Source organism: Geotrypetes seraphini, chromosome 10 (genome assembly GCF_902459505.1).
Source record: "Geotrypetes seraphini chromosome 10, aGeoSer1.1, whole genome shotgun sequence".
Taxonomy (NCBI): domain Eukaryota; kingdom Metazoa; phylum Chordata; class Amphibia; order Gymnophiona; family Dermophiidae; genus Geotrypetes; species Geotrypetes seraphini.
The window spans coordinates 143144568-143162990 of record NC_047093.1 but is presented as its reverse complement, the minus strand read 5'-3'; the positions used below and the strand labels follow the sequence as shown (position 1 = coordinate 143162990).

Genomic DNA, 18423 nt, shown 5'->3' with positions numbered 1-18423 from the left:
GAGGCCAACCAAAACCGAATCGGCACCAAAACCGAAATTCGGCACCAAAACCAAAAACAGCACCTCGTGGATCCTCCTGGACCAGCCATTGCCGCAACATCCCCAGCCCCCCAGAAGAGGGCTGGCCATCTGGCAAGTCACCCACCCGAAGGCCCTTCCCCGGCCTATCTTTGTTTTAAACAGCCTGGTGGTTTATTAGTGGCTTCTGAGTAAGAGCAATCCCCAGTCACTCTTGCTCCCACAACTTCCTCATCCAAAATGGCTGCCAGAACTTCCTGCGGCAGCCTGGTGAGATCATTGTGGGAGGTCCTGGCCGCCATTTTGGAATTTTTGGAAAATGTGAACAAACGATTCACATCTACCTTTCCATTCCACTCAATATTTTATAGACCTCTATCATATCACCCCTGAGCCGTCTCTTCTCCAAGCTGAAAAGCCCTAGCCGCTTAACCTTTCCTCATAGGGAAGTCATCCCATCCCCTTAATCATTTTCGTCACCCTTCTCTGAACATTTTCTAATTCCGCTATATCTGTTTTAAGACTTGCACACAGTATTCAAGGTGTGGCCATACCATAAAGCGCTACCATGAAAAGTGACAGAAATACCCGCATAAGGAACACTGCAATAATCTGAGATAAAATCACAGATTGTATTCATGAAACAAATTGATTTTCTAGACATTATGTGCATAAATGTTGATCCACCCAAGACCCTCCCCTTTAAACGTTCCGCTTGCATTTATTCCCAAGATAAGCATAGAAAATGTAGAACAGAGCTTGTACACCATAAATGTATGTACAGAATCGGCATGTAAATTTGGCTACCAAATTAATGAGGGGGCTTAGTACCAAATCCCGCTGCTCCGGGAGTGGTAGGGGCCTGCTGATGTTTTGCAGCAAGCAGCTTCCATCCCCTGGCTTGCTGGTACTTGGCTGGCAGCCACACCTTGCCCTAGAGCCGCTCTTTTTCTGTTCCGTTTCAGGTTTTCAGCCACCACAAATTCCTGTGTTTTGTCAACAGCTCAGAAATAATATAGTCAATTGTCCTCTGTGTGTGCCGCTGGTGCTATTTTTGGGCTATGCCTGCCAGCAGAGAATGAACAGGTGACCCGGGTGCTTCATTTGCTTATCACACTAGCAAGATGGGAGGCTGTGGGGATGGGGGGGGGGGAGCAGGACACAGGACTAGACTCACGGTAAGATCCCTCCACAGAAAGGAAGAGGTGTAGAGGATTCCAAGTCACCGGTCCAAAGACCCAGCAGAACCAGGATTTGCTCAATCGGTACTTGGGGCCTCACCTAATGGGTCAGATTTTGGAGATTCCAGAAGGAAAGGCCATAGGTGTATGGGCTTCACGTACTGATCACTTATGGCTGGGGTGAGAGGATATTTTTGAAGTAGAGAAGGTCACCTGGGTGAAATCTGTTGGAAATTAAGCATAGAATAGTTTCAAAAATAAAAGAAGACTTTCCTTAGTGAATTAATAAAGGCCACACACTCGTGTGTGGATCTTGGAAAATGGATGTATCCGACACTCCTTCACCCTCCAGACTTCTGGAGGGTAAATCTATAAGAGGACGGCTAGGTTTAGATACTAGGAAAGCATCTAATTGAAGCCTTTTCTATATATAAAAAAGAAGGCTCTGGGTTATCCTAAAACTTGACCTGTTAGGTGGCTTCCAGGACTGGGTTTGGGGATAGGAGTTTAAGTCCAGAAGCCACAGTTAGTCCAAGTGGTTCTGTGTCTGCTAAAGAAGACCCAACTAAGTCCTTCCTTTACCTCTACTGCACCTTGGGAGATGGAGTCTTTCACACAAAATTCTTAAAGAGTGTGGCACAATGGTTAAAGCCCACCAGGACAGATAGGGGAAATGCTTGAGTATCTGAATAGATTCATGTAAATTGTTCCGAGCTCCCCTCGGAACCGATTCAAAGATGTGCGCAGAATTGAATCAGTTCAGCGGACGGCCACCAGGATGATCTCGGGGCTCAAGGGTCTCTCGTATGAAGAGAGACTGAACAAATTGCAGCTCTACACTCTCGAGGAACGTAGGGAGAGGAGAGACATGATCGAAACATTTAAGTACCTCAAGGGACGTGTCGAAGTGGAAGATGATATTTTCTTTCTCAAGGGACCCTCGGCCACAAGAGGGCACCCACTCAAACTCAGGGGCAGAAAATTTCATGGCGACACCAGAAAGTATTTCTTCACAGAGAGAGTGGTTGATCATTGGAACAAGCTTCCAGTGCAGGTGATCGAGGTAGACAGTGTGCCAGACTTTAAGAATAAATGGGATACCCATGTGGGATCCCTACGAGGGTCAAGATAAGAAAATTGGGTCATTAGGGCATAGACAGGGGGTGGGTAAGCAGAGGGGCAGACTTGATGGGCTATAGCCCTTTTCTGCCGTCATCTTCTATGTTTCTATGTTTACTCTGCTCAACTGCTTTCTCATGGTGGTGGAAGGTGACTGGAGGGTGGGAAACGTGGTTCAAAAGGAATATAGTCAGAAACATCTTGGTTTGGGGACAGTAGTGAAACTTTTGAACACAACAGGGAAGGTCCCCTTCAGTATTTACCAGCTGCCTTCCCAGCTGATGGTATTATCAGTGGCATAGCGAGGGAAGGAGGTGCCCACCCCCGCCACACTCACACCTTCCTGTCCCACCCCTGTACCTCTCTAAATCTTCACCAGCACGACCAGCTTCTTTGGCCTGCTGCTCGTGCTGGCGTTAGCTTTCCTTCCGACATCACTTCCTGGACCCATGACCCGGAAGTGATTTCAGAGGAATTATGCACCAAAAGAAATCAAAATAATACTACATAAGCAGCAGTATTCCAGAAACATATGCAGGAATTTTAATTCTTGTTTTCAAGACACCCCTAATTAGCCAGTCCAGCATCTTCCTGTTGACCATGTCATGGTCTGCAGCATTGTAACAGAAATGGTATACACATCATAGTTAGACCAGCAGGCTAAGAACCAGGGAAGCCAGAATTCAAATCCCAGTGCTGCTCCTTGAGATCCTGGACCTGTCACATTGCCCCAGGTACAGAACTTACAGTCCTACAGGGACAGAAAAAGACCTGAATATAGCTTGCCTCGAGCTACTATTCAGAAAGGTGTGATTACAATCCAGTACCTGGCATACCAGGAACAGTGCAGTCCTAACATACAATAACAACTTCCATGAGTCACACAACAAAAAGCTACCTAGGAAAGGGCAGCACCATAAATATGTCAGGCACTAAAACATCGACACACAAAAGAGAAAACTAAGCAAACCAAGTAGGTCAGATTGATCCAGCACAATGTTAACATAAAACTGCTGATCTGCTATTAAGTGATCTGTAACGTGTAGCTAAAATCATCCATAATACATGAGGAGGGTGACTAATATAATACTGATTTTTAACAAGGGAAATTACAGACCGGTAAGCCTGACTTTAGTTTTCGGCGTTAATAGTGGAAACTAATATAAAAAATAAAATTACATAATATGTAGACCAGTGGTTCTTAACCTGGGTTTGACCGAACCCCAGGGGTTCGTTGAGTCAGTCTCGCGGGTTCGGCGGAGGTTAAAACACACCTCCGACTCATATAGCGCTTCGGTCACGTTCAATCATCTATCAGTTATTCAGTGATTTTGATCAAGACTGATCGTGTACTCGGTTTCTTGATCTATCAATCTGTAACTAACGCCTTATATACATCAATCAATTCCTGATCAAAATTTGTGATTTAACTGATAGATGATTGAACGTGACCGAAGCGCTTATGATTCGTGATGATACGCCCTGCTTGTCCATAATTGGCTGCAGGTGATCACGCAACATCGCTTGGCCTATCTGTGCTGCAAGGGATTTGTATACCTATGTTTTGAATTTGTAAAAATCATATTTTATTTTTCCAATAAAGAAGGGTTCGGTGAACACGCATATGAAACTGGTGGGGTTCAGTATCGCCAACAAGGTTAAGAACCACTGATGTAGACAAACATGGTTTAATGGGACAGATTCAGCATGGGTTCAGCCGAGGGAGATCTTGCCTCACCGACTTGCTTCATTTCTTTGAAGGCGAGAATAAACATGTGGATAAAGATGAGCAAGTTGATGTAGTCTATGTAGATTTTCAGAGACTTCTGAGAAAATTAAAGGATCATGGGATAGGAGGCAATGTTTTGTTGTGGATTAGGAACTGGTTATTGGACAGAAAACAGAGGGTAGGGTTAAATGGCTATTTTTCTCGATGGGGGAGGGTAAATAGTGGAGTGCTACATGGATACGTACTGGGACCGGAGCTATTTAACATATTTATAAATGATCTAGAAATTGGACAAAAAACTATTCAAAGTTGTATGAGTGCCGGAGCTAATACCACCGCACCATTTTCAGTCTCGCCTTTCATGTTTTCAGATCGCTGGATTGGTGTTTCCTGAGTCACTACGAGCAGTGCTACAATTCCCAAGGAAGGGGGATTTGTCCTCCAAAACAGATTCCGTTGAATGCAGACAGATTATATTCTATATTTTTTTTGGTGATTTTTGGAAAAAAAAATTTCACATATACATCATAATTTTCACTGTGAATTGCAATGTGGGAGTAAGTCCAGGGATGTTTCACAAGTGAACCATGTTGGATATACAGAGTGACAACTTTGCCTTTATGGCTATCTGGCGCAAAGTTGTGAAAACTGAGGACTCGCCCTTCACATACTAATAATTAGTAGTAGTAGTAGTATTTTTTACATTCTAACAAAATATAATTTTCTGGCCGTTTGCTTTTCTCACTTCATCAAGGAAGGATTCTTTTTACTTGATATAGAAACTTAGAAACATGATGGCAGATAAAGGCCAAATGGCCCATCCAGTCTGCCCATCCACAGTAACCATCATCTCTTCCTCTCTCTAAGAGATCCCACGTGACTATCCCAGGCTTTCTTGAATTCAGACACAGTCTGTCTCCACCACCTCAACCTGGAGACTGTTCCACCCTTTCTGTAAAAAAGTATTTCCTCAGATTACTCCTCCATCTATCCCCCCTTGAAACAATTTACACCTATGCTGATGACATCCTTGTCCTTCTCGAGACCGACTCGAACCTCACTAATCTCTCAGAGAACATATCCTCTTGTATCTCGAACCTCCAATCTTGGGCCCACACCGTCCAAATGAAATTGAATGAATCCAAGACAAAACTACTTTGGCTTGGCCCAAAATTAGTTCAGCTACCCACCTCAATCCCACTGTCCTCTGGCTCCACTCTGCAGCTTGAATTCTCCAGCAAGGTCCTGGGCGTCATTATTGATTCTACATTGTCCTTCAATGACCACCTCAACTCCCTGGTAAAAAAATGCTACTTCAGCCTACACATGCTGAGGAAAGTAAGATCCTGTTTCCATCAAAAACATTTTGCCGTTCTCGTCCAATCCATCATCCTCTCCAGACTGGACTATTGCAATTCTATCTTCATAAGCTTAATGAAGAAAAACCTTCACAGACTCCAACGGATTCAAAATGCCGTGGCCAAGCTTATCTTTGCAAAAAGTAAATTCGATCGCGTCTCACCGCTCCTTTTCAAGCTTCACTGGCTTCCGATAATTTCCAGAGTCCACTTCAAATGCATCTGCCTAACTTTCAAGATCCTCCACGGCATCCTTCCTCCATTAATTCCACTTTCTTGGAACTCCTCAAATCTTAATACCACCAGACCTACCCAAAAATCGAAATTATCCTTCCCCTCATTAAAAGGCATTTCCCACCCAGGAAAACTGGGGACTTCCCTCCCCTTCAGATTCACCGAGCTCTGGAACAACCTTACCTCCCCTCTTCGGAACCTGAGTTCTCTCCAACCCTTCCGTAAACATCTGAAAACCTGGCTTTTCTCAAAAATCTAACACTCCCTCCTCATCTGACATCTTAGCCCTCTAACATTCTTCTTTCCTCCGATCTTCATCCAGCCCTTTCCTTGGAGTTCCTTTCTCACCACAATTCTTGTAAACCGTGCCGAGCTCCACGACTATGGAGATGGTGCGGTATACAAACCTAAGGTTTAGTTTAGTTTAGTTTAGATTACTCCGGAGCCTATCACCTCTTAACGTCATCCTATGCTCTCTCATTCCAAAGTTTCCTTTCAAATGAGAGAGACTCAACTTGTGCGCATTTACATCACGTAGGTATTTAAATGTCTCTGTCATATCTCCCCTTTCCTGCCTTTCCTCCAAAGTATACAGATTAAGATATTTAAGTCTGTCCTACCCTCTGTTTTCTATCCATTAACCAGATCCTAATCCACAGCAGAAAATTGTTTTCTATTCCAGGAGTCTCTCATGAAGGATTCTGTCAGAAGCTTTCTGAAAATCTAGACACACTTACATCAACCAGTTCACTTTACCATTGCCTGAATCCTAGTTAACTCTGCCCCATTAAATCACTGTTTGTCTATGTGTTCTGTAATTTTATTTTTTTATACTACAGTAGTTTCCACTATTTTGCCCAGCACTGAAATCAGAGTTACTGGTCTGTAATTTTCCAGATCACCCCTGGAACCCTTTTTAAAAATTGGCATTACATTGGCCATCCTCCAATCTTCTGGTACCACAGATAATTTTAATGACAGATCACTAATAGTAGATCGACAATTTCATATTTGAGGGTTTTTTTTAGTACCCTGGGGTGTAAACCATCTAGTCCAGGTGATTTGCTGCTCTTTAACTTAGCAGTTTGGCTTTTTACTTCTTCCAGGTTTCACAGCAATTCTTTCAGTTTTTCTGTATCTTCACCATCCTCTTCAGTAAATATAGAATCTAAAAATTAATTTAGTCTCTCCACTGTGGTCTTAACCTCCCTGAGAGTTCACTTTGTAATCTTTGAAAAAAGCAATTTTATCAAATACGAAATAAACTTGAAACTTTTACTCCCTGATGATCTAACTGCTGACTTCCTCGGGGGCTTTCTTTTTTTTAATGTACTTGAAAAAGTTATTGCTTTGAGTTTTTGCTCCTAAAGCAAGTTTCTTTTCAAATTCTTTCACAGCCTTCTATATCAATGCTTTGCATCTAACTTGCCCGTGCTTATACTGCTTCCTGTTTTCTTCATTTAGATCCTTTCTCTATTTTTAAAGGTGGTAGTTTCGTTCTAATAGCCTCTTTCACTTCACCATTTAACCATGTGAAAGTTTGTACACCCTGGTGTAAGGAACTTTAATCTTCTATCAGAAAGCCAGTTTTTATAAATGGAATTAGGCCCTCTCTTGTCATCAGGCTTTGCAGTTAAATCAGAATCAGAGAAGAAAATAGATTAGGTCCAGTTACGCACCAGATATATGCAATTTGTTTCATAGATTTTTACCAACATTATATTGTACAAATTTAAATAATCAGAGATACTTAGGTATTCTGAACAACTGCAACTTCCTAGGCTCAGTCAAAATCAGTTAAGCAAATTCAACGCAGCGAAAACAACCCAAAAGATTAGAACGCAAAATCAGATGACTTTAATGTTGACTATTACAACCTTGGTGGTCCTAGTTGCACTTTCTGCAATGCATAAGGAGGCGAGAAATAGGCAGATTTCTATCAGATGCCATGAATGTGGCAATCCTCAAACTTGCCATCTTCCCATCCCATTCTCTTTCTAAATACTGACAGAAAAACTGCTGGCATACGTTCCAGCGGCTAGATTAAAAGTAGAGGGGAAAATAGTCATGGATTTGATATATTGCCTTTCTGTGGTATAAGAACATAAGAATAGGAGAGCAACGAAACTGGTAAGAGGGCTGGAACACTACTCATATGCTGAGAGGTTAGATAGGCTGGGGCTCTTCTCTCTGGAAAAAAGGAGGCTCAGGGGTGATATGATAGAGACCTTCAAGATCATGAGGGGCATAGAGAGGGTGGATAGGGACAGATTCTTCAGGCTGAAGGGGACAACAGGTACGAGGGGGCACTCGGAGAAACTGAAGGGAGATAGGTTCAGAACGAATGCAAGGAAGTTTTTTTTCACCCAGAGGGTCGTGGACACTTGGAATGCGCTACCGGAGGAAGTGATCAGGCAGAGTACGGTACAGGGATTCAAACAGAGACTGGATGGATTCCTGAGGGATAAAGGGATCGTGGGATACTGAGAAAGCTAACCAGAAAATAAATGTAGAAACCCAACCAGGTCGTGCAGGTGCAAGACCGGAGGGCTAGGACTTTGATGGGAAGATAGGACTCAATTAGGAAACCGAGGTGGCATGGGGGCCCCTTCTGGTGATTTAGACAGGTCGTGACCTGTTTGGGCCACCGCGGGAGCGGACTGCTGGGCAGGATGGACCTATGGTCTGACCCGGCGGAGGCACTGCTTATGTTCTTATGTTCTTAATAGCCTTACTGGGTCAGACCAATGGTCCATCAAGCCCGGTAGCCAATCCAGGTCCCTAGTACCTGGCCAAAGCCGAAGGAGTAGCAACATTCCACGGTTACCGATCCAGGGCGAGCAGCGGCTTCCCCCATGTCTTTCTCAATAACAGACTACGGACTTTTCCTCCAGGAACTTGTCCAACCCTTTTTTTAAACCTGCTACGCTATCTGCTCTTACCACAACCTCTGGCAACGCGTTCCAGAGCTTTAACTATTCTCTGAGCGAAAAAAATAGCTCCTCCTATGGGTTTTAAAAGTATTTCCCTGTAACTTCATCGAGTGTCCCCTAGTCTTTACATTATTAGAAGCAGGCTCTGTTTTGTGGCTACGTGGTGTTCTGTTAAGATGGAAAGGTGCGGACTAACACGAGCAGAGATGGGATAGAGACCAAGTAACAAAGCTATATAGTACATGACAGCTGATATAGATCTGAATGGTCCATCTAATTTGCCCAAAAGTTACTTGCATTATACCGTATTTTTTTGTTCCTTAAGACGCACTTTTTTTCTACCCAAAAGTGGGTGGAACTCTCGGTGCGTCTTATGTAGCGAAGGTACAAAAAAATTACACCCCCCCCCCCCGTACTGTTTAAAAACACCCTTCCTGCCACCGAACCTTGGTAAAACACCCTGCCTGCTGCCCCATCACATACCCGCTACACCTCTGTAAAACATCCCATCCCCCTGCATGCCCACCGCCGTCCGTTGCACCTTTTTAAAACCCCGCCTGGCCGCCCGCTGCCCACCTGACCGCTTGCAAATTACCTGGTGGTCCAGAGTGATCCCTCCCTCCCTAGCTGTCTCCTCTTCTTTTTTCCCCGGCCAGCGGCAAGGAGGTCAGAAGAGCGCGGCGGTCAGGAGCAAAGTTTTCTGTGCTCCTGCTTGGGCCTGCGCTGTTTATGGAGCGAAAAATATGATAAATTCATGGTTAAATCACATTGTCTTTTTTTTCTTTGATATTTCTGGGCTGTCCTTAAGTTCTGACTACCGGAGTTGCTGTCATAGAAACATAGAAACATAGAAATAGACGGCAGATAAGGGCCCACGGCCCATCTAGTCTGCCCACCTTAATGTCCCTCCCCTACCTTTGCCCTGTGAAGAGATCCCATGTGCCGATCCCATTTGGCCTTAAAATCAGGCACGCTGCTGGCCTCAATCACCTGTAGTGGAAGACTATTCCAGCGATCAACCACTCTTTCAGTGAAAAAGAATTTCCTGGTGTCACCTCATAGTTTCCCGCCCCTGATTTTCCACGGATGCCCTCTTGTTGTCGTGGGACCCTTGAAAAAGAAGATATCTTCCTCCGCCTCGATGCGGCCCGTAAGATACTTGAACGTCTCGATCATGTCCCCCCTCTCTCTGCGCTCCTCGAGCGAGTATAGCTGTAATTTGTCAAGCCGTTTTTCGTATGGTAGATCCTTGAGTCCCGAGACCATCCGGGTGGCCATTCTTTGCACCGACTCCAGTCTCAGCACATCCTTGCGATAATGCGGCCTCCAGAATTGCACACAGTATTCCAGGTGGGGCCTCACCATGGATCTATACAATGGCATAATGACTTCCGCCTTACGACTGACGAAACCCCTTCGTATGCAGCCCATGATTTGTCTTGCCTTGGACGAAGCCTGCTCCACTTGATTGGCAGACTTCATGTCCTCACTGACGATTACCCCCAAGTCTCGTTCTGCTGTCGAAGCTCATTGTAGCCTACCCAAACCATCTCGTCATTTGCAGGATACGGACCGTAAAAGTCTGCCCAGCGCTTTCCTCACGATCTAAGTTACTGGATTTCCTTTCAAAGCGCTCATCAGCTCATCCTAAACCTGATTACACACATAGGCCTGGATTCAGTAAATGACACTGAACGGTATTCTGTAATGTTTAAACTGGGACCAGCACCCCATAAACCAGTGCTAGTATTGGGATCTGTGCTCAATTTTGGGCACAAAGAGTTACATCAACTGAAACTGGACGTGGATCTGTGCTATTTTCATAGCGCTCAGTGAATTTTAAGGGAACCCCCCCCACCCACCTGTGCCCCTTCCTGTGGCCATGCCCCCTTTCCAGATCCGCACTGAAACTTAAACGGGCATGTGTATTTTTGTGTCAGGTGAAACAAGAAAAGGATTGATAGGACCCTGAAGCCATCGGCACAATGCGCGGCAGCGGCAAAGAAAGCAAATAGAATGTTAGGCATGATAAAGAAAGGAATCACGAGTAGATCGGAGAAAGTTATAATGCCGCTTTATAGGGCAATGGTCAGACCACACTTGGAATACTGTGTCCAACATTGGTCTCCCAACCTAAAGAAGGATATAAAACTGCTGGAGAGGGTGCAGAGATGAGCAACGAAGCTAATAAAAGGTATGGAGAACTTGGAATACGAGGAACGACTTAAGAGACTGGGATTGTTCTCCCTTGAGAAAAGGAGACTGCGAGGGGATATGATCGAGACTTTCAAAATACTGAAAGGAATCGACAAAATAGAGCAGGAAAAAAAAAATTATTTACAATGTCCAATGTGACACGGACAAGAGGACATGGACTGAAGCTGAGGTGGGACAAGTCCAGGACAAATATCAGGAAGTTCTGCTTCACGCAATGAGTAGTGGACACCTGGAATGCTCTCCCAGAGGAGATTATTTGCGGAATCCACCGTTCTATGATTTAAAAGCAAATTAGACGCCAGGTGTACACCTGGCTGGGCCTCCGTATGTGCGGATCGCTGGACTTGATGGACCGAAGGTCTGATCCGGAGATGGCAGTTCTCATGTTCTTATGTGTGGAACCGCCTTTTCTGCCCCGTTGGGGTGCTTTGCGTTCATTAGAATGCCCCAAGGCAGCAAATCAGGAGTGTGTAAGGTGGTTTATTCTTGTATTCTATGAAGATGGGCAGTCGGCTACTTTTCTTTATAGGATAAGTTTCAAACAGGTGTTTTCCTAGCTTCTCCATGTAGGCACCCACTTATAGATTTACCTGTGGCATGCCTGGCGGAGCAGGAGCCCGGGATGGAGCAACCCCTCCTCTAAGCAGTGGGAAGGTGTGTGGATCAGTCGCAGGATGCCTGTGCATGGCCATCGACTCTATTTGTCCCTCACCCTAAAACAGGAAATTGATATCAGAGGGGGAAGGAGCCTGTGGAGCCGATAGCCGCATACAGGCAGTCTGCAGACCTGTGACCGCTCCAGCACCCTCGAGCTCCCTGAACCTGGGGTGCCCGTACACCACTGAGATTTACGCTCCTTAGGTCTGGAGGGTGAAGAATTGTGAGATGCATCTATTTTTTTCCACGATCCACATTCCTGCGTGGACACATGAGGTGTGTGTCACCCAGAGGCAACATCGAGCAAGCCCAGCAAAATAGCCAGGGCCACCTGCAGCTGAACTTTCCCTTCCACGTGCCATGGTCCGGCACGTCTCTGCGCCCTGCACTCAGCTACTCACCCACCCATCAGGTCCTCCACAGTGTGACCTTGCCTCTGCCACAACGTCATGGCAGAAGAAAGGGCCTGAGGGACAGAGAGGCAGCCTTTAGTGCCATCTCTGATGCCATTAGCTGTGGAGGATCTGGTGGGCGACAAAACGCAAGGCGTGAGGCATGCGTGTGCTGGGGGACCCCATCTCGGTCCTCCCGCCTAGGGCTCACTGAATCCCAGCCACACCACAGGTGTGACCTCCATGGCACATCTACTATTACACTGTTAGTAGAAGGATTAGGTATTTTTCAGCCTTATTTTCATTTTGAAACCACTCTAGGCCTAATTTTCAACAGTTTGTACCCAGGTGGCCTTCTCTGCTTCAAAACCTGCCCCTCACTAAAGCCATAACTTATTCAAAGTTGCGTTACTTTGAAAAACACACAAATAATTCTCAGGCCCGGCCAGGAACAGCGGAGACTGATTGAGGAATGGGGCTGGGGCAGGGGGGAAGATGGTGAGAAATGGATATATTTTCTCAGATGTATGTTTTCGGATCTGGAGCTCCCAGCCTGACCAGTTGGACAGGTTTTCATGCTCTGTATTTCCTCTAAATTGCGCGGTCAGGTATGATCTCAGTGGCCCAAAAGAGGTCAGAACAGAGGCATGGTTTATCAGGAATGGTTCAAGGGAGCCCCCCTGGGCCAGAGTGAATAGGTGATGTTTCCCCTTGCTGGGGAGAAGGGGGGGGGGGGGTGAACATCCTTCCTTGCCTTCTTCCCAGGGGATGAGAAAGCAACTAGTGGCTACTGGGTTCCTGGGCAGAGAGGTCACGGGGTTGGACCGGACCAGACCAGACTCAGGTGGGTTACAAGTACGGAATAAAAGGGGGTGAGCCGGGTGGGGGAAATCTCTTTGTCAACCCTCTCTCTGGAGAAGGCTTTGGGGAACAGGTGTGAAAGGAACGAGTCAGGCCAACCACCAATTTGATTCGTGTGGTACGCCACGGGTAACACCCTTTTCCTCAGAGCGACCTCCGTGCTCTCCAACCTCTGTCACTTCCCACTCCACCCAGTTTCTAACCCAGTCAGTTATTTTAGAGCCACAATTGTAGGCGTTCAGTTTATTTATAGGTTGCTTGTGCTGAACTGCGTCAAAGACCTCAGTACAGTCCAAGTCCCTGATCCGACTCGGTTCTCACCCGTTCAAAGACATTGATTGGGGTCATCTGACAAGACCTCTTTCTTATGAAATCATACTGCATTAGATCCTATGACCCCCCACCCTCTCCTCCCCCTACACACAGATGTGAATGCATGGAAAAGGCAGGTCTCCTTTACGCTTGGCACACTGCTCTTAACCTGAAAAAAGAGATAGGTCTCCTATATATACCACACACACCGACTTCCAGCCCTGAGGAAGAGGGTCTCCTTTCACCCCATGAAAATTAGTATAGGGTCAGATTGTGGGACATTTTTTTGACCTGTTACATATAGGGAGAAATCTTTCTCCCTTCCTGTGCAGGATAAATAGTCCGTGCCATTATGCACATACATCACTTATACAGTATGGAGTTTTAAACTCTGCCCACCAAATACTCTCCAAATCGATTCTCCTGCTTCATTTCCTTCCTTTTTGCTCTTAGCTTTACCCTTAATAGGTGCTTTCTTTCCCTTTCGGCAGTTTCTGCAGAGTGGTGATGGACTTATATGCACAGGCTGTGTTCTCCCTGCTCTTAACCTCATCATGCAGTAACCTGGCATTGGGGTACAGACAAACCCCAGGAACCAGGGAGTCCATCTCTTCGCCACCCAGCAAGACATGTGACCCTGAGACTGGGAAAATTCTTTAACTGTGTAAGCAGAAGTCGCGGAGCAGGTGTCTCTCTGTCCCAGTGCCTTGTATAACAGTCTGATAAGTCTTTAGTGACACACCATCAGCCAAGAAAGACAGACACTTACCAGAGAGAGCAGGAACGCTGATTTCCATTGTCCAAAGTGCTGATGGAGAGGATTCATGGAATAAACCCAGAGCTTGGTCCGAAGAGAGGTAGGACCCTCTTGAGAGACTGCACCAACCTGACCTCTTTGCTGGAGGTGAAAGGACTCTCTGAGAGACTGCACCAGCCTAATACCCACAGGAAAAAAGAAGAACTTGCTAAGAGATTGCCTTAGCCCAACGGAAAAGGAAAACTTTGCCAAAAGAAATGCACCAGACCAGCACCCAGAGAGAAACAGAGCTCCCCAAGCCTGGTGATTGCAGGAGTGCTCTCTCTGCCCTCTCCCCTACTCAGGGTGCCCAGGGACAGCTTGCAGGTGGGAACGACAGACTCAGGCAGGGCACCTGACTCGGTGAGCTTCCCTGCCAGTAAGGACTTTACCCTGGGCCAGCCTCCTCGTTTCTCGTTTTTCATGGTCTCCTCCCTAACAGAAGAAGGAAGTTAAACAGAGCAAACCAGAGCTAGTGACATACACGCAAGGGCCAGAGGACAGGTATAGCACAGACAGTGACAGTGCAAGCTTCACACTCACTCGCACAATCAGGACAGTGCGAGTGTCACATATAGCTGTGTCGGTCATACCCAGTTCAATGGACTCACATACAGACTTGTTTTGCAAACTGGAAGCGCCCCTTTGTGTCAACAGAAAAATGAAACTTTATATTCCCAGAAGACTAGAAACACTAATCCTTCCTGCTTTGCACAAAGAGCTTCTGTTCTAAGGACACCCTCTCCAGAGAACCCCTCAGTAACAGGACTTACTCTCTTGCCAGCCCCTGTAGTAAGGACATTTACAAATACATTTCTCACCAAAGTACATATTTTCACACTCACACCCTCCCAAGAGCCTCTGTTATAAGGACACCCTTTCCTATGAACTTCCTTTAAAAAGGACATATGTACTGTATACTCTCTCGAGAGTCCCTGTTATAAGGACATATCCTACTAAGAGAGTCCCTCATATAAGGACACTCTGTCCTTGGGAACCTCATTAAAAGGATATACGGTCTCAAAAGCCCCTATTGTAAAAACATAATGTCCCTGTTATAAAGGACACCTTCTACTCAGGGGTGTTAAACAGGGCTGCCCCCTATCTCCTCTACTTTTTCTGCTCTTTTTGGAACCCTTACTTTGTACTTTGCACCACACCGATGAGGTGCGGGGCCTTCGGGTCGCGGGTGAGTCCTTGAAGACGTTGGCCTTTGCAGATGATATGTTTTTGATTCTGACCTCTCCTGAGGTTTCTTTGCCCCTCGCGTTAGATCTTATTTCGGAATTTGGTTTTCATTCCGGCCTCTCCCTCTCCCTCTCCCTTGGCTTTGCCTTCTTGCCCGGAAGTTCGTACTTCTTGGAGGGGTTCGGAGTCTGAGCTTCAATATTTAGGGGTACGCATTCCCATGGATCTTGCCTGCCTCTACTCTTTAAATGTCCGCTCTTTGTTTTCTACCTTTGAGACACGGTTGCAGCTGTGGCGGGGTCTACCTATTTCTTTGTTGGGCCGGGTGAGCCTCTATAATATGCTTGTTGTACCACAGTGGCTGTATGTGTTTCAGGTTCTTCCCCTTTATCTGTTCCCCCATGATGAAAAGCGTCTTGTGCGCATGGTGCAACGGTTTCTCTGGATGGGCAAGTGTGCTCGCCTTCCCTATCGGAGGGCGGCCTCCCCTTGGTATAAGGGTGGTTTGGGGTTGTTGAATATTCGTTTCTTAACGATTGCTTGTGGCACGCGCCACATTAATGATCTTTTTAGCGGTACCTCCACATTTACTAACACCTCCTTGGAACTTTCTTGCTTTGCCTCTACCCACTTTAGTGCATTTCTTCACTCCTCTTTACTTTCCAAATGGGAAACTGCGCCCAGTGCGTTGTTGCATTGCCTTCTTCGACGGGCCTGGCACTGGGTATGTAAGTTTCATTCCCTTAGCTCTACGGTCTCTCCCTTTTTACCATTACGCTATAATGCACGTTTTCCTCCTGGGGTGGACAATGCTAGTTTTGTGAATTGGGAAGCGAAGGGGATTCATTTCTTGTTCCATTTAGTTGATGATGAAGGTTTGATCAAACCCTTTGATCTGCTTTGCGAGGAATTTGCTCTTCCTCGTACAGATGTCTATGCCTACCTTCAGATCCGCCATTACATTTCCTCCTTGTCAAGTACTCATCTTTCGGCCTCCTGTCGGGAATTGTTGTTGGAGGCCTTTACATTTGGTTCCCAACAGCCTGTCCCATTGAAATTTCACCATAGACATCTGAAGGACGAATCCCCTATGCTTGATTGTCTCCGATTACGGGATGCTTGGGTGGGGGATTTGAATATGGAATTTTCTGATGAAGTAATTTTGAATGCTATCAAAAAGCTGCCTTTGTATGGTAAATATGCAGTTTTGTGGGAACAACATTACAAATTGACTCTTCGCCTGTATATTTCTCCTCGGAGAGCTTTCCTGGCGGGGCTCTGCTCAACTGCGGACTGCCGGCGCTGTGGTGCTCCAGATGCAGGTCTCAGCCACATGTTCTGGTCGTGTCCATCAATACAAACTTTTTGGGACGCTATTTTTCTTTTTGTAGATACCACCTGGAACATTACAGTTCAGAGATCTGCCTTGGTGTTATTTGGAGCCTCCTTACATTTTCATCCCCGTCGGCCTGGGGCCGCCGCATTCCTTCGTTGGACTGCTGTGATTGCTTTCAAATGCATATTGCTTAAGTGGATGGAAGCGGAGGCCCCTGACTATTCCCTCTGGCGTAGTCACATGATTACGCAGCTTTCTTGGGAACGGAGGGGAGTCCAGGACATTTCTTCCTCGCTGGGACGGGCCTTCCAGCGAATTTGGGAGCCTTTTTGGATAACATTGTCTCTGGTGGCTCGTAGTCGCCTTTTGAACTGCTAGCCCCTGGTACTTGTTCTATTATCTGTTTCTTCTGTTTTGTTTGACATCAGTGAAAGGGGGGGGATGGGTTGTGGGTTGGGTTGGTGGGGTGGGTTTGCGAGCTTTTGTGTGAAATATGGAGCTGCTTGTTGCTCTTTGTACTTGTTTCTGATTGCTGTTTTTCTTGGTGCTCAATAAATATATTTGACGATAAAGGACACCTTCTCTTGAGGATCCCTTTTAAAAAGGATATACTTTCTCCTCTGTTATAAGGACATACTCAGGGCAGGATTAAATCATCGAGAGCCCCTAGGCACACAAGTACACTGGGCCCCCTGTCCCGCCCCACCCCACCATGCGCCCAGGAGGAAACAGGAAGCTACGTCAGAGGGAAGCTCTGGGCAAGCAGCACCGCTTGCAAAATTACAGTTTGCATTGCCTTTCTTACCTGCGTTGTTTGCTTGTCTTACTTTCTGTCGGAGGGGGGGGGGGGGTGGCTGCGTTGCCGATCGGTGGAGGGCCCACTTGCCGATCGGGGGGGGGGGGCCCATTTTGCCGATCGATGCTGGAGGGGCCCATCGCTGTTTGGAAAAAACAATGTTGATGCCCTTCTTCATCGGGTCCCCCTGACCATTTCGGGCCCTAGGCACATGCCTACTTGGCCTATTGGTTAATCCTGCCCTGGACATACTCTCCCAAATGTCCCTAGTAAAAGGACACCCTCTTCCAAGGGCACCCTTTAAAAGGATATACTGTCTAGAAAGCCTCCTTTATAAAGACATGCCCTTTCTACAGTCTCTGTAATAAGGACAACCCCTATAAAAAGAATATACAGTACTCTCTTCTATTATAAGGACATACTCTTCCAAAGTCCCTGTGATAAGGTCACCCTCTCTGGCAAATCTCTTTTACAAGGACATATGCATTCGATATCCTCTGTTATAGGAACACACTTTCCCGAGTCTTTTATTAAAAGCAGCTGCTCCTGCTACAGTGTTAATTATTGAGGATCCTTGATGGGTGCAAATGTTCTTTCACACCTTGTCATAGTGTTCACCATCTTTGTCCTAATACACTAGACCAGTGTCTCGCAAACTTTGCAAAGCTGCGACACACTAAACGTGGTGGCTGTGGCGCGAGGCATCCAGAAGTGCGCGGACGTCAACTCGATGACATCATGTGCATGGGTGATGTCATCGCTTCGACCTCCGCCCATGCACGAAGGCCCTGCAAACGGGGCCCTGAGCCACCAGTGGGGGGGGGGGGGGTGCTAGAAGGTAAGAGGTGCAGCATGTGCCTCTCGCCATCCCGTAGGCAGGCAGCCGGCGCCTCTCGGCACACTAGTGTGCCTCAGCCCACAGTTTTCGATACACTGTATTAGACCAGGGGTAGGCAATTCCGGTCGAGAGCCAGGTCAGGATTTCAGGATATCCACAATAAATATGCATGAGATAGATTTGCATCTCAAGGAGGCACTGCATGCAAATCCATCTCATACATATTCATTGTGGATATCCTGAAAACCTGACCTGGCTCCGGCTTTCGAGGACCGGAATTGCCTACCCCTGTACAAGACATAACTTTACACCAGGGGTCTCAAAGTCCCTCCTTGAGGGCCGAATCCAGTTGGGTTTTCAGGATTTCCCCAATGAATATGCATGAGATCTATGTGCATGCACTACTTTCAATGCATATTCATTGGGGAAATCCTGAAAACTCGACTGGATTGCGGCCC

At 46.4% G+C, this 18423-nt stretch overlaps 1 protein-coding gene across 1 annotated transcript in view; it reads right to left on the bottom strand.

Moving 5' to 3' along the window:
• Window positions 1-14390, bottom strand: part of PTPRH (protein tyrosine phosphatase receptor type H) — a 61703-nt gene extending 47313 nt beyond the window's left edge. The window contains 2 exon segments of the mRNA XM_033961452.1: window positions 13781-13946; window positions 14292-14390. Of these exon segments, the coding sequence (XP_033817343.1) occupies window positions 13781-13837 (57 nt within the window). The 5' untranslated portion in view covers window positions 13838-13946; window positions 14292-14390.
• Between the last annotated feature and the right edge of the window lie 4033 nt (window positions 14391-18423).